Genomic DNA, 17,567 nt, shown 5'->3' with positions numbered 1-17,567 from the left:
GGTGACAGCGCACATATCACACCTGTGCTGAAGGAACTATTAGCTACAAAGCCCTCTGCTTCTTTTGAGGCTGGATTAAATAAAAATAAAAAACCCATAATTTACATATATTTTTTATTTCAAGTCTGCTTTTTTTGAAAATTTGCATTACAATAATTCACAAAATAGGTGCGCCTCTTAACAAATGTTGATTTATAAAACACACCGTTCCTCCTATAAAAACAAATGCATGAATCAATTCATTCATGTCAACTAATTGAAGACACTTCACTAGCCATTCCCTTAGAGGTGTTGTTGTTAAAGTATACCCTGAGCAACTTGGTTTCATGAAAGACTACCTTCCTTATAGAGACTCAATAGATCACAGAGATCCTCAAGAGACCTTGCTGATAGTGCTGCAACCTGCCCATTTGGTAACAGGACAAAAGTTAGTCTTCTCCTTAGCAGCTCCTACCCTCTGAAATGCCCTCCTTTTCTGCAATTTGGGTGGAATGGGTTATTGGGTGATTTCCGCTCTTACTGAAAACTCACCCTGTTTGCTCAGACTTTCCCCAACTATCAGCACTGACCAATTGTCTTTGGCATCTGCGATTCTGTTGGTGTTTTTTTTGTACTTAATTTCTTTTAATGTATTTTAAATTTTATCCTTGTACACTGCTTGGAGGCAAGCTTTGTTAACAAGAAGCACATATAAATATTAAATAAATAACAGTACAATAAAATGGTGCTTCTGTATCTCCTGAGTTCCCCGCTGGGCTATTCGGAAAGGAGATACAGACCATGCAACCAAGAAAATAAAGCAAATGGTCCATTAGTACTAATTGGCACCAAAATATTATGGGAGACGACAAGTTGAGAAGAGAAGCAGAAGAGTCTGTTTTTTAAAAATACAGAAAGATAGAGAGATAGAATAGATAGATAGATAGAATAGATGGAAAGATAGATATAGTTTTAGTGTACCAATGGGATTGTAGGTAAGACTAAGATAAATGTTTTGTGGTTGCAGACAATTTTGTTTTTGTTTTGCTTTCAATAATAACTCTTAGATTCAGAAAGTCTTTTTTTTAAATTGCCATCAGGTCTGAAAGAAGATATACAAATAAAAGAACAGGGCTGTCAAAATAATTCAGTGTTCTTTCATAGTAAAGAGCTGAGTCAGCTGTCTTCAAGCCTACAGCCGCTAACCTGTAGGCAAAGTAGCAGGAATTGTAAAAGCACAGCACTTGCCCTGAACACATGTCCACTTAACACTCTACCCTCTGCTAGCTGCTGCTCTTGTCTATGTCCTCCCTCCTCACCTCTCCTTTTTTTCTTCTTCTTTTAGCTCTGTCACCTCTCAGGACAGATCGGACAGATTTTTTTAGATCAAAAAATCGCAGCACAGAAGGCTTAATTTGTCCCAAAGAGATCTGAACAAGCCAAAACCATTCGGAACAAAAGCTTGCAAGTGACTGGGCAATACAAACAAAAGCCATCTGTGGGGGAGAAATTACATAAAACAGGACGGAGGAAAAAGAATACTTTTTAAAGGGGGTGGAAATACCCATTTCGATTTTTAAAATTTAAAATACTGTCTCTTTAAATAACTTTGTGTGCTATCCAACACTGCACATGCAGAATGCAATACTGCACAATGAACCTTTCTTTCCTCATCCTCCCCACTGAAGCCTCCAGGAACCACTCCCCCCCCCCCGAAAGCCTCTCCAGGAGGACTCACCAAAATGTTGTAAGCCGAGTAGTACAGGGTTGCGGGGGGGGACGGGGGACGGGACCTCTTAATAATTGTGGCCAACGTAACTGCAGCTACTTTTTCAACCTTCCTTCCCAACCAGCTCCATTTTTAGCCTTCGCTGTGTATTGACCAGGCTGCAATTCACATAAGTTTTCACTCAGGATCATCAGGACAATCTTGGTGTGATTCCGCATTGAATTCTATCTGCGATTATGATGTAAATCTCACTGCAGATTTACACTGGAGCAGCTGAAGGCAGAAGCAGCCTATCTGTATCTAGATAGATAGATTTACAGGGTACATATTCATCAGAATAAAGTGCATAGTGAACCTATTAAAAAGATAAAATGCCCAGCAACCCAGAGTCCTAGTTTAGTATAGCTTTTTTATAGCTTAGTAAGGCAGAAGGGACCAAACAGTGTAAATGGGAATTCTTGAGATCAGCATTCCGTTGACTAACGAAGGCAACGCTTTCTATCACGGCTCATGTTCTTCTGTATATAATTCACAAATGTCTAACCCAGCTCCACACCCCCTTTGGTTCTAAACAAAAGAAACCCAACATTCACACACCCACGGAGCCTTTCCGCCCTCCTCTAAGACTCTGTAATGTCCCAGTTTCCTTAGAGTCACCAGAGACTGGTCTCGCAAAAGGAGCATTGGCTGTTACTAGTTCCTTTTCAATCTCTCATAAATGTAGGAAAGAATGCATGTCTTGACTCTGTCAAGAGGAGCATCGCCTTTTTGCTAGCCACTCGGCAGATGTGGTTCTACAGACAGCTCAGGACCATTTTATTTCTCTAATCTTCTGTCACTGGCTTGTCAATTATGTCTCCGCCTGTTAGCCTAATAGGGAGACCTCAGACGATCCTCCTGCTCCTGCTTTAGCCTAGTAGCATCACAAGATTTGGGAACCTCAACTGTGGACTTCCATGCAAAAAGAGGGACAAAATGTGAACATGCCCCCAAAAATACAAAAACAAAAACCAGCATGCTACTGGAGAAGTTTGGCAAGTTCTATGGTAAAATGAAAAGAGCTTTATACAAAACAAAGGTCAGATCCACACCATACATTTAAAAGCACTCCTATGCACGTTCACAGTCATGGTTTCCCTCAAATAATAATAGAATCATAGAACTGTAGTGTTGGAAGGGATGACGAGGGCAATCTAGTCCAATCCCCTACAATCCAGGATTATTTTTGCCTACCGTGGGTTTCGAACCCACGACCCTGAAATCAAGAACCTCATGCTCTTACTGATCAAACTGTAAATTGTAAAGGGAGCTGAGGGTTGTTAGGAGACTTTTCACAGAGCCACAATTTTAAGAGGGCTTTAAATGTATTCTACGGATGCACGGGATATTGGTTTGCTGATGGGGAATTCAATGTACTTTGAAAGCTTTAATAACTGGAAACTGATCCAATGAAAAAGGTATTATCTTCGTTTGTATCAAACGTAAAAATAATGATATTCTAGTGGTATCTAGTCAGAGAGGAATGACTAGCATGACACCAGGTGTGAATCACTGCTCAGGCACTTAGAAGTGCAATGCCAGAGGCCTTCCCAGATAATGAATTTCTCTTCATGGGGAGGGGGGCGAGTTGTGAGGGGCAGATCAGAATTAGGATTTACTTGGTGGTGTTGGCTTTTAATTATGTTGTTACCCCACTTCCTTTGTATCAGCCTTCAACTTGTCAAAGGCATCTTATTGCAGTGTCAGGGTAAGTAAACGCATAGTGTTAAAATGAAAGCAAAATGTTGTCAGTGCCAGTTTAGGGAAGGCACGCTAAAATGTCACAATGAAAAATGTCTTGACAGCCTTTCTGTGGCCATGCTACAATGTTGGACAAATGTGGCGATGTCAGTGCACATTATTAAACAAGGGATAATTAACACATCTTGTGTGTATAGAAATCTTTATATAAATTTTGTGTGTTTGTGCGCACGCACATATGCACACATGCAGACCAGTCTTTGCCAACCTGGCCATTCTGGCTGGGACTGATGGGAGCTGCAGGTCAGTGCATCCAGAGGGCATCAGGTGGACAAAGGCTGGTATAGACGAAAAGGCACAACGCAGCTTGAATTCTGCAACTAGAGGTACAATCCCGGCTGCCATTAAAATTCTATTCTGATGCAACTCGGAGATTTTGGAAGACTGTGAGGAGAGACGTCCCATCCTTTCCTACCCAACTGCTTGTCTAGAGCGGACATGAATTTGTGGCTGCTGCAAAACCTTCCCCAGCTCTCTCCAATGCAAACTTTCACAACCCTGTTGAGCCCATAGGAAACTCGGCTTGGACTGTGTTGTTGGCCATGTAAAGACTCCACTCCATTTAAAATGTCCCATTTGCAGACTTTTCAAACAACCAGCCTGTCAGCCTACATGCATACCAAATCACAGCTTTCTAATTCTCTGTGAGAAGCATCAGTGAGGACAAAAGTTGCATTTTTATGTTTGCATCACACACACAACGCAAACACACACAGGCGCAAACATTTTCTTTCCATTGGAATTGGTCAATAGCTATTTTTCGTATCTCATCTCATAACACAATTGCTCAAGTGGAGCCCAGTCAATAGTTTTATGAACTATTGCCCACTTCATAGGACATCAAGGAAATTACTTCCTCTTACGTGACCTTATCTAAACCAACTAAAACCAGAATTATGATCTAAGGGTATAAAAAGAGACAGGAGGTAATATGTCAGAGATATATGGAAGATGCAGAATTACTCTTCATGAAGCAGAGTAACTTCATCACTCACTGGAGACATGTGGTAGTTTCTAAATAAATAATGAGGAATCCTTGTTCGCTGCAGGAAGAGGAAGCAACAAAAAGGGGAAAAACACCTTAAGCAGAGTACCGTATTTTTTGCTCTATAAGATTCACTTTTTCCCTCCTAAAAAGTAGGGAGAAATGTGTGTGCGTCTTATGGAGCGAATGCAGGCTGCGCAGCTATCCCAGAAGCCAGAACAGCAAGAGGGATCACTGCGCAGCGATCCCTCTTGTTGTTCTGGCTTCTGAGATTCAGATTTATTTTCTTGTTTTCCTCCTCCAAAAACTAGGTGCGTCTTATGGTCTGGTGCGTCTGGTATGTATTTATTACAATTATAGAAGATCTACTTCCAATGAAAATGGCAAATATCTGAAATGACAAAACAATACAGTGGACCCTCTAGTTACATACCACTCTGGATACATAACTTTTGGGGTATGAACATGGAAAACCTGGAAGTGTATACTTCTGGATTTCGCCGCGCACGCACAGAAGTGTTCTGCATGCCGCGCACGTGCACAGAAGCACTCATGCGCCGTGCGCATGTGCAGAAGCGGCACCTCTGCCTGCGGACTTTTTGGGTTGCAGACGGACCCCCAGAACGAATTTAATTCATATCCGGAGAGTCCACTGTAAATGAATTTAGCCAGCAGAGACTGAAAGTGATTAAGTGTGGTAGAAATATTTATACATCAACTTAAATAGAACCAGTCATGGCAGCGCCAAAAACTGAGGACAATTCCATACATAACGCAGCAGTGTGATGGCCGTGCATACACTGGTGTTATTTGCGGTTCACAGAAAAAGCATATGGACAACCAACAGCTTTAAAAACCTACATATGCATGTGAGGGAGCTACAAACCCATGGAGGCTCTGGATATGTACAAAGGAGGTTACTGGTGTGTGCCTGTCGTGCTAGGTGGTTAACAGCAAAATGAACAGCAGCAGCCCCAAAGATGCAGTCAAATAACGTCAATTGCTCAAAAATAAACTCGTGGCAGGGGACTGAACTTTAAATAAGTAGCAACCATTAAATGCAAACAGTTTTTGAGGTGATGGGGAGGGGAGATTTTATCCCAAACAGCAAAACCTTTCATGCTCAAAGTTCAATAAACACCTGAGATTTTAATGTCTTGGCCTTCTTCGTAGCCACTTCAATTAGGGTCCCCGACAACAGGTGTCCCTATCAGGCTTTTTATCAAGGGCCAATTCCATACCAAAAATAGAGAACAGTGATTATATACAACTGGAGCATTTATTATACTGACTTCCTCCATGCTATGGGTCAACTAGGTCTAATACGCATCAAAGCAAATTTGTTTGTGTTGGTACTGGCCAGTGTGAGCCATGTTCCTTAAGGGTGAATTCTCCCACACAAAAAAGGCTACATATATAATCAGGTAAAACCAGAATGATTAGATATCTTAATTTCCACTGGAATGCCTGGCAACAATGCGGGCCAGGCAAGGCAGGATTGGGGAAGGGGAGATCCAATCAATACGTGAAACCATTCCAGCACCTTCTTTTTATTTCTCACTTCCAGAACCCAGACCTGGCTCTTTAAAGGCAGCTGTTGCAGGTAGCAGTTTCTACCACCAATGGGAACTCCTGCCTCTTACAGATACAACTACCACCCCAACTCTGCTCATCGGGGCAAAGATGATTGTAGTCACTTGGCCAGGCACATGGCGGAGGCAGAGAGGGAAGAGAGGCACTGGGTTGGCCTGTAGGGCAGTGCCTTTTTCCACCCTCCTTGCTCCACCCTCCAGCCCGAGGAACCTTCAGAAAGGAGTTGCTGCCATGGGTATATGGGTCTTCATGAGCTGAACAGAGTGAAAGATTATGAGTCATGGGGTGTGGAGAGTGTGTGTATGAACTTAACAGTGCTGAGTTTATTTTTCGGCTGCTATTTTCTTAATATTGCTAATATTGTTTTATAGATTCTAAATGCTGTATTGATTTGCTAAATCATATGACTTTTGCTCCAATCCTGATGTTTTAGCTTATTTTTTATTTCTTGCTTGGTTAACAGTGTTTTATAGATTGGTAATTGTTTCACTGGTGATTTGTTAATTATTCTATATAATTTACGTCAGGCATCCCCAAACTCGGCCCTCCAGCTGTTTTGGGACTACAATTCCCATCATCCCTGACCACTGGCCCTGTTAGCTAGGGATGATAGGAGTTGTGGTCCCAAAACAGCTAGAGGGCCAAGTTTGGGGGTGCCTGATTTACACTGTGTTTGTGATGTTCCATTATGTTCCATCAGGTTATTGCCATTTTTTGTTTGTAAGCTGCTTTGAGGGTCTTTTGAATGAAAATGGCCTAGAAATATAATAAATCAAATCAGAGGGGCATTTGGGTTGGGGGGCCTTGAGGCAATATTTCAACCCTACCCTACCCCAATCAAATTTTATCCCTGTACCACAATGAAGAAAGAAAACAAAGTCACCTAGCTGGCTTTTATTCAATTTGTTTGGTTTTTTTTTAAAATTTGGGAAATAGCTAGGAGTCTTTCAAAGTTTCATGCACCAAAAAGAAAAAAAATCTGCCTCCCACAAGAGCATTTTTCTTTTCTTAGCAGTATCCATGACACCACCATGCCTACATTATGGAACAAGATACATATTAACTAATGGCCTACCATTAAGTTCGCATAAAACACACACATCTAAATTACATGCTTCAATGGAATCTTGCCTCTGAAAAGCCATGACAAGCTGGGGAATACAGATGTATTTGTGGTGTAAGGTGCAAATAATGTCACTTTCCTATAGAATAACGTAGAATCTTTTAAGGATAAAGTGGATTAAGAAGAGCCAACCCACATTTTGATGCTTGTGAAGAGAGCAAGCATTTACTGTTGAGTTCTCCACCAATAATAATAATAATAATAATAATAATAATAATAATAATAATAATAATAATAATGCATAAACCAAATAAAGCCAGGACCATGGAAATTCACTCAGGTACTCGTAAATTTCCAACCTTAAACTCACAGCATACAAATAGATGAATCCAGCAAGTCAGAGAGCAAAGCCAATTTAATCTGTGGCTCCCCTGAGGTAAATGTAGTTCACAGTCCTGCCCCCACCCCAACCTCAGCCATAATCCCCGGTTCCTGGAGGAAAAAAAAAAGCACTGAAGTGAGGAAAATTCTACAGCAGGATATAATGATCCAAAATGACAGGGACAATAATGACAATGAATTTCATGTCTCCCAGTCATGTGCTGGGGATGCTTGACTGGGCTGACTTATACAATTAAATTGTTACAGGTACAGCAGGAGATGCAGTTATCATCTGCATGCTTTTGGGAACGGCGCCTCCAGCAACCGCGGTGCTATGGAATGTAGAGCCGGCCTTTTGTTAGGAATAAAAACAAGGAGTCCAGTAGGTATGTTTATATCTGTGGCTGCCCTCTGTGACTTTGGGGGGCAAGGAGAGGATGAGAGAGAAAGAGAGGTAGTTCAAACACGGAAGGGAGACTACACGGTGTTTATGAGGGTATTCGTGATTGAGGGGCATCAAGTTCATTTTATTAAATTAAATTAAACTGATCTTCATTCTTCTTCTGAGGGATGAAATGCCACAAAAAGGTACTGGAAACAACAACTGCAAAGAACAGGTATCTCATAACACTGTGCACCAAAGCAGAATATCAGTCGTAATTCATCAGGATACTTGAAATTGTAGACTTCCTTCTTCCACATACTATTTACACTAAACCACAGTAGTAAGAGCCCTTCAATTAAAAATAAAGATGCCACAATCCAACGGTAAATGATTCATTTCCCATATATTCCGCCACAAACAGGAAATCAGCTCTCCACATCTACAGCCATCCTCGCTGCAGGTAAGTGCAGGTTTCCCCCTAAAGAGTTCCAGTTTATAGGAATTATTCAAAATAATTCCGAGTCTCAGCACTGCCTTTAACTACCCATAACAGTTCCCTCGGTTTGCTGCTTCTTGCTACCCGTGGATTTGCACCGCCAAAGAGGTTGTCATATTTCCATTGTGAGGAGCGTGCTTCAAGGAACCTTTTCAATGGCAGCTTGTCACACTGTTTTCGTTTCCAAATGAGAAAAACGCTGGAAATTAAGCGTATGAAGTTTTAGAACTGCGCAAGTTCTCTACTGAGCTGTGCGCCCCCAATTATACACCTTGATAGCCTCGAAATTATAAATTAGTCAAAAGTAAAATTATAAACCTGTAACTTTTCATAATTCAGCGCACGCTGGAAAGACAACCATAGGAGGCTAGAAGGGGGAAAGTACTTATTCCACTGCTGACAGCTTAATGAATGTTCTTCAGGTTTTTCCCATTGATTTTTTGGTGCTTTTGTCCCCCTACATTAAAAAAAATCAAAAAAATCTTGTAGGGTTTACAATGAGCGAGAGTCTCACTTTTCAAAAGTGACATGACCACTCACCCCCCCCCCGACAATAATTAAGAAACTTTCTCCTATTCTAAACAGATATATGCAAATGTTTCGCATTTGTTAGTATGTCTTAAACCCCTTAAGTCTCAAATATATGCTTCTTCTAATTCTTATTTCTTTAAGAATGTGCGGGGCAGAGCTTACTAAAGGAGTTTGAACTGTTTTTATTTATTTTATATTAAATTGTAAATCATTTTGGGATGCCTCATGGGAAGTGATTCATGGATTAATAATAATAAGTTGCACTGGCTGAAATAAAATAGTGTCCGTGTGTGATCAGAATGGGCATCCTCTCATGCAACAGTGTTTTCTCTTCCTCTCCTCCCCCTGTAGTCCCCCCCCCCCCAAAGTAGAAGTCTGTTCCACTGGCACACAAACACCATTGAATTAACCCAATGGAACTTATTTCTTAAAAGGCACATATAACAGTTTGTATGTGTGCTGTCAGGGGTTCAGGGACAGAGGCACAGGTGAGGGGGGAGACGGAGAGCGATGGGGAAGAATCCCAGGACTGTGAGGAAGAGGAGGACAATGACTTGAGGTCTTCCATGAGTCTCTCAAGTGAATCGGAGGATTCCCAGAAGGGGGCGCCCCTAGTCAGGCCAAGGGGGTTCACAGGGGGGACATGCCAGGGGCAGGGAAGCAGCAGGGAAACCCCGAGTGGGAGTGGGAGATCGGGGCCGGCTTCCCAGCAGGAACGAAGTGAAGAGAGTGGAGTTCCCAGTGTGACACACGGAGCAGAGCAGGAAGGAGACAGGGGAAGGAGATCGGGGCAGAACGTCCTGCCGGAAGAGGCGGAGAGTAGTACAGGGAGTAGTGTAAGTGTCAAGAGGAAGGTCAGGGGTAGCGAACGCGCGCCAAGTTCAAATGTGGAGGCACGCGGAAATGGAGAGAGCCCGGAGGAGGAGCCTGGCCCCAAAGCACGAAGGAGGGGGGAACAGGCATCTGAGGAATCCGCTTCAGGAGAGAGCAGGAGGGAAGGGACCCAGGGGGGCAGAAAGACCCTGCGGAAAAGGAAAGACAGGAAGAGGTGGACTAGCACAAGCCTCTTAAGCTGGTGTAGGGGCGGGACCGATTCAGAGGGGACTTAAAACGTCTAGGCTAAGAGACGCGGGGCTGCGCGCCTCGGTTGTGAAAGCAATAATGAACTGCAATAAACATCCTTGTATATAAGAAGAACCTGGCGTTGGTCTTTTGTGAGCTGAGACCTGAGGCAGCCCTGACATGTGCCTACTCAGAAGTAAGCCCCATTGGTTTCTTTAGTACTTACTCCCTGGTAAGTGTGTACAGGAATGCAGCCTTAGTATAGCAAATTAGAACTGTTTACAAAATGTTCCCAAGATTTTAAAAGATGTTATATACATATTCTAAAATTAATGTCTTCAAACATGCCTAAGCTTCAACTAGAATCTTTAAAGGGAGTCTTTTAATAGAAGCATACAAGACCCTTGCCATTTAAATCAGCAAATGCTTTGTGTGAACGCTTAGTATTTATTTTTTAAGAGGTAATTTTTATTTCTAATAACCAAGTTGCACATTGTTTCCCTAGCATCCCACATTACAGCTTCAAAACATTGAAATCAAATTCTCTCTGCTTCAAAAAAGAAACCGCTTAGAAATTCCTCTAGAAATCTCAGTGTTGGTTTTTCCATAGTGCCTCTTTACTAATTTTCCTTGAGCTACATAAATGAAACTGACAGATCACTGCTCAGATAGCAGCCACATTCCTCCCCCAAAATGTTGCCTTTTTGCTATTCAGCAGTATCTGAATACCAACAAATGCTAAATGAAGTCTGACATGTACCCCTAAGAAACAAACTTGCAAGTTGCAGCTTCAAAGGAAACCTTGAATAAATAGGACACATTGTGTACACCCAGGCTAACATCCAACATATGCTTAGGTTTCCTGATGCTTCTACAGACCAAGAATAGCCCCTGGTAAAGTCTGCGATTTGCTGCTGCTGGTACATCCAACATTTATAATGTAGCTTTTTTTGTTGTTGTTGTTGCCTGTATAAACAAATTTAAAATGCAATTAAAGAAGGCTAGAGCAACAACAGCCTACAAAGCGAGAATATATGGTAGAAAATGAAATACTTGGCAGGTCACTGGTTTGATAAATAATTAGGGAATTAAGAGGGGGAGAGGAAGGAATGGAGATCTGGTACCCAATTTTGCATTTAAGTTCGTTTTTTAAAGGCAGGCATAAACGTGTTTGAGCAAATGATCTGGCCGGGGGCGGGGGGGGGGGGAGAGAATAAACCCTTTCGTGGCTTGAATCTACCCAGTGTAAAAGAAGGGGACAATAGCTGCTGCGAGGCACTTCTCTTTGCAGCCAGTAGATGCTACTAACAACACAAATTATAACTTATGTCTTATAACGTCTAAGAAGCTGGAACAGATGGAAGAGAGTACAGAGGAGGCACAAAGGTGTCCCATCATCATATAAAGACTGGAAGGGTCCACACTCAGGTAATCAAAAACTGAAGGCCTCTGGGTCAAATCTAGCCCCTTGCAGATTCCCTAGTTGGCCATCAAGGAGCAAGAGAGACTGTGGAGTGTGATCTGCGGCAACAGTATCAGAAATCAGCTTGGATAGCTCACTTGGATACAGCATGATGCTGATAGTGCCAAGGTTGCAAGTTCGAACCCCATATGGGTCTGCTGTATTGGACTAGATCAGCCTTTCTCAACCTGTGGGTCCCCAGATGTTGTTGGACTACAACTCCCATCACCCCTAGCTAGCAAGGCCAGAGCTCAGGGATGATGGGAGTTGTAGTCCAACCACATCTGGGGACCCACAGGTTGAGAACCACTGGACTAGATGATCCTTAGGGTTCCTTCCATCTGTACAATTCTATGACACCAGGTAATATAAGGGTGTGGGAAGCAGTCAGGGCCTTGGCCCACTCCTAACTTCACTCTCAAAGCAACCCTCCAAGAAAGATGGTTACCAAACACTTTTTTTTTTACAAAGGCAAGAGCTGCTACTTCATTGGCACTTTCTAAAATTCCACATTTTATTTGAGCAAGTGCCTAGTTCTCAGTACCAAATCATGATAACGTGGCTGGGGCATGCTAAACACAGCTACCAGGTTTGAAGGATGCCAGCACAATGGCCTTCCGCTGTCCCAGCATAAACAATGGGCAAACAGAGTCGAGTTTGCATGACCTTTATTTTTTATTTAAAATAATCTTCTTTTATCTTCAGCAAAACCTTCCAGGATAGCTAAAATCCAAAGTGGTGTGTGTTTTTAGTAAAAAGTGGTTTCTTTTATTTCTTTTATTTTGTTTCCGCCTGGGCATAGAGCCAATAAGTTTGCTGAATCACTTAGCACGCCACACTCAACCCACGGCTGTGGCAATTTGCACGCATCACAAACAATTTGTGTGCCCCGCTTCCTATGTTCACAAGCCAGGCTGTGGGGGGAAGGGATGGCTGGCCACCCACAGAGCAATCCTGCAATTTTGGTCTTAGCATTTTCAGCCCAGGAGAAGGGACCTGAAGAAATTTCTTCTATTTGTTTGATTGACTCCTCACCCAAAGCTTGATCCCTGTGGGTGGGTGAGGCCAGAGGCGAAAGTTCATGAAGAAACCAATGTCTACAGCAGAAACATTGCAGCCATGCAAAAAAAGGAGGGGCACAGAACCAAACTGGTGAGGTGTAGCCCGGGGACAGTACCAGAGGCAAGATAGAGAGTCCCCACCCCTCTTCTGAATGTTAATACAGTGGTACCTCGGGTTAAGTACTTAATTCGTTGCGGAGGTCCGTACTTAACATGAAACTGTTCTTAACCTGAAGCACCACTTTAGCTAATGGGGCCTCCTGCTGCTGCCGGAGCACGATTTCTGTTCTCAACCTGAAGCAAAGTTCTTAACCTGAAGCACTATTTCTGGGTTAGCGGAGTATGTAACCTGAAGCGTATGTAATCTGAGGTACCACTGTAGTAAACTTTGGGAAATACACTCATGGTTCAGGTTTACAGAAGGCAACTGAAAGCAGAAGGTAGATCAGAAGAGAGGGATGCAATAAACAGGGAGCTGAGACAAACAGAAAGAGGAAACAGGGATAGACCAAGGGTGTTAGAGCTAGGGTCAAAAGAAAAGGGCATTAAAGCAGGAAGGCATCGATTCCTACCAGTTGCTGCTACCCCACTGATAAGCAGCTAATTCTTGGTTCACACTAATCAAGATTCAGGAGGTTATTCCCTCCTGAGGCAACAGTCCAGGCCTAGATGATCAACAAATTCCAGAGCCAAGCTCCCACACACTGTGCAGGAGAGTAACAACTATCAATATCTGGACATTATTTTTTGCTGGTCAGGGTGAGTGTGGGGGTGGCTAGATTCATATGATCAGCAGCCATGTGCTGCACATGTAGCTTATAGGAACGTGGGCATCTACAGCATTCAACCAGTTCAGCAGACAAGGCAGAAATTCAGAAAATCCAAGCATGGTTTACAAAGGCCAGAACACGCATGGACCAAGTGCACTCCTTCCTTTCTCTCCTCTGCTCCCCTGGCTTCAGCACTTTGATCCTGGCTCCTCCTAAATTTGGAACTGTGGTTCAATGCTGGCTTACTAAGATGTGGGCAGTGCATGCTTTCTCTAAAAAAGGATCACATCTGGCAAGCCAGCCAGTTGCAAAACCTGGTCTTTTAGGGGAAAGAGCAACCGCCTGCTTGCCCTCATCTATCCCAAAACTGCCACGAGACATCTGTTCTGGGTTTCCACAACCTCTATGTATCTAGCAGCTGGAACAAGAGGAAGAACTGAGTGTCGCCTGCATACTGACAACATTTCCGTTCAAATCTCTGAATGACTTCTACTAGCAATTTTATGTAGATATTAAAGAGCATGGTGGATGATTTGGACTTCTGAGGTGCCACAAAGGCTAGTAGTGGCCATGAAAATGGAACAGAAGTCTTTTGGCACTGTCTGGTCTATTTATCCCATCAGAGAAGACCACAGCCACCTCCTAATGATATTGATAAAATGCTGAGTGGTCCAGGAGATGCCCAGTGCAAGTCATCCATCCAGGAAACAAAATCAGGCCAAAAGTCAGACAGAAGTATTATAAAACCAAACAAAGAACAGGATTTTCTAGGCCTACTATTTAAGGTTCTTTTAACCAGAGATGCCAAGGGACTTTCTGTGGACAAAGCATCTCTCATTACCATTGAGCTAATGTCCCCTGCCCAATATTAGAGGTTATCTTGCTCTTAACGAGCAATCAAATCCTGAAAAAAAATTAACTTCCCAGTTTCTATAGTTAAGTAATAGCAGACAATTGCTATGAAAACACAGAGAGATGCAATACTGGATCTCTGCTCTGCTTGTAAATCACTTCAACTCACCAACCAAACTGAGCTTCAAACCATTTGATGAAAAATCTAGCCTCAAAACGGGTTTTGCTTGCTCATTATTGACATGACAACAATCTTACTAGATCTCTGACTGCCCAAACAAAAAGCACACAGCAACCAATGCTGTTATTGAGGCTTAAGAGACTCATACTTTTATAAGCATTTCAGACTCCTTGTTTATAAAATGAGATTTGGCACAGGCTACTTTAGTTAAGAGAAAATTAGTGTTCAAGTTTCGAATTCATGCTGTGAGCCCCCACAATTTCCTTAACTCTTCCATAGGGAAAGAGAAAAATTCAAGTGCCCAAAGGGAAAGGAAAGGGGACTGCTCTTAATTCAAGTTCTTTCTGGTAAGAAAGAGAGAAGCAAGGGAAAGGTTGGTACTCTTAAACAGAACAAACCAAGAACCATCACTGCTTATTTCAGATTACTGATGCTTCAATGCTTCTCACTGAAAATTGATAGTATCTGTTACAGAACTCTAGTCTACAGTTTAGGATGCAGACTTGGGATAACTCAAGTCAGATGGAGAAGCACAGATTGACCCAATTTGCATTTCCGCTCAGTCCACAATGAAGCCATTGTATGACTGTTTCGCTACGCAGCCAAATCACAGCTCATCCCACATTTAATGTGCCATTGCAAAGCTTCCCAAAAGGGGGCTGGCAATACAGCACCAGATTTGTGGAGAGTGGGATCTGGCTGCATAGTGAAGCATCAGGCAGCCTTCGTGCTTCAATGTGTGCGCATCTTATTCATGAACATTCGGAGAGACATCCTGCTAGCGCAAAGATGGCTTGCTGGCTACAAGAGGGGCTTTTTAAAAGAAAGAAAATGCAAGGTTATACACTCTTGCCCCTGACAGTGTGGTGGGGGGTGGGGAAGTTCCCATAAAAACACCCAGTGAGGAAAAACTGATAGCAAAAAGCATTTTGTGGGTCTTACAAAGACAAGAAATTCACAGTCGAGGCTGGCCTTTAGTACATAGGAATGGCAGAGAGCTATAAGAAAGTAGTTATGTGGGCACCCTGCTGTGGAAATAGTTGCATTCCAACATCACAAACTGAATTTCTTGGCTTTTAGTAATCTCTGAACACATTTGGTAGAGACTGCTTCCCCCCATCGCTTTATTAAAATGTATGCAGGTTCAACTCCAATTCAATGTGCATGTAACATTTCATTTTGTGCCCAAAAATGCAGATGGGATGCTCTTGAAGAGTCATCCAAGTTTAGTGAAAGAAGCTACTGAAGAGTTCTTTGCTCAAGAAACTCACTGGCGGCTGGCTAACCGCACCTCCTTGATCCTGACTGTTGGGCTGACACGTCTACCATAACTGCCACACATTTACTACTGGTGCCCTCACACGTGGCGTCGCTCAGGAATTCTGACACACCTAAAAATTGGTGCAGGGGTTAAAATCACTGCAGCTTCGAAAGGTTCGGTCTGCCATATTGACTCAAAATGGTGTCCAAATGTTTCCAAACAAATGGAAACCTGTCCCTTCACCTCAGGCACCATCATACAAAATGCAATCACGATATTGTAAAGAAGTGTCCAAATGCATAGGGAACAAACATCTTTCCAAAACCTATGGCAGATGCGGAGGCTTTGTGGATGGAAACACAAAGAAGTCCACTTACAGGGGAGCAGACTTGGAGAGCCACAAAACTCAGAAAGCACAAGTTTACTCTACAGAAGGCAGATAAGCGACATATACTGTCCTCTTTTCATTAGAATCACAGGGTTGGTTCATATATGCATGCACTTGAATGCAGTTAAATGCATTTGAGTTGACGCTGGAAGATATGGAAAGTTCTGACAGGAAATGTTAGATCTGTGGTGGCCCCATCATCTACAGATGCCAGTTATAAACATATACAGTATATCTGTCTAGGAGTTAAGAACATGTACATATGAACACGCCCTGGAATCGCAGAAATGAAATACATTAGGAGAGCCATTTGGTGCAATCCCTTGGCACACTTCCTAGTGGATGATGAAGGGCCATCAACCACCCATGACTCAGCCTAGAAGAAGGCATGCTGCTGGAGAGTAGCTGCATAGGAACTAGCTCCACACAAGTGAATCAAGCAAGCAAACTGATTAATGAAGAAGCAACGGTCTCTGTTTCAGACTAATGTTTTAGTTTTTTAAAAAATAAATAAAAGCTGTTAGGTAGTTAAGAGAACATACCATCATAGTAGACAATGGCACCTACGAGTTTGTCCTTCCGCAACATAGGAAAGAGTTCCAGGGCTTTTGATTTGCTAAGTATGTAGCTGCTTTTCAGACACTGGCTTCCTGCTACAAGGTCATAGAGTTTAATTCCCACCCAGTAGTACGGCAGCTGCCACCACCTACGAGAGGAGACAGAGGGAGGGAGATAAATCAAGGAGCACCATTTCACATGCCTGGTTTCTACTGCATAGTCTTTCAGAAAGGATACTGCAAACCACATCTATATTTCTGAAGAGTCAAAAGAACCAGAGTGGGTTTGATGTGTGTGGGAGAAGTCCCATTCTCGCCTCTCCGCTTCCATGAAGCGAAGTGTGTTTAACTTCTACAGGTCAATTCTGAAGCCTAACGTATCTTAGAGGGTTGGTACAAGGACAAAACACTGTGTGAGGCCACTGCAAGACATTTTATTTCTTGGGCCGCTGCTCTGTTTGGTTTTGTGATTGGTTTACTACATTTTATGGTCCTTATTCTGAACCACCTTGAACTTCTGTAAGGTGGATGGTTTTAAAAAAAAATCAAGACTGAATTACAAACCAGAAGATATCCACTCCAATTCTCACATGAATCACACACTTATTAAGTGGCCTTAGGCAACTATTCTTTCAGCCTCACATCATAGGCCCAAACTTGGTCCCCTTGCAATAGCCAAAGTAAGACATGAAGAACACCAGAAGAACATTCAGGAACAGAGTTTTAGAATCCCCTCTCATGTCCCTCTCAGAGTTAATGGCCCTTCCACCTTCCTCTGACTGAGAGGGTGTCCCCAGTTACATCTCCAGCCCCTCTGTCCTGCAAAATTGGACAAAGGTCTTTTTAAAAAGCTTCCCTCTGGAATTTGTATTCTCAAGAGGCGAGACATCCGCAACTGCAATGGTGAAATTTTTACCTCCCCAATCAAGGATGCAAGCCTGTCACAAACTGAAGAACATAATTAAGGGGGAAACATGTTAAAATTCATTCCCAGTGACCCAGACTGAACAACCACCCTAAATGAAGCAAAT

General features: G+C 42.7%; 1 protein-coding gene across 3 annotated transcripts in view; it reads right to left on the bottom strand.

Moving 5' to 3' along the window:
• The window catches only part of GPD2 (glycerol-3-phosphate dehydrogenase 2), an 86,067-nt gene that overhangs the window by 40,928 nt on the left and 27,572 nt on the right, over window positions 1-17,567 (bottom strand). For all 3 annotated transcript variants that reach the window (XM_081187481.1, XM_081187482.1, XM_081187483.1), the window contains exon 6: window positions 16,522-16,685. In XM_081187481.1, coding sequence (XP_081043607.1) covers window positions 16,522-16,685 — 164 coding nt within the window. The remainder of the gene's footprint in view (window positions 1-16,521; window positions 16,686-17,567) is intronic.

The sequence above is a fragment of the Podarcis bocagei genome, assembly GCF_964188305.1.
Source record: "Podarcis bocagei genome assembly, chromosome: 1".
Lineage (NCBI taxonomy): Eukaryota > Metazoa > Chordata > Lepidosauria > Squamata > Lacertidae > Podarcis > Podarcis bocagei.
The sequence above is the reverse complement of the archived record's forward strand: the minus strand, read 5'-3'. Positions and strand labels throughout refer to the sequence as shown.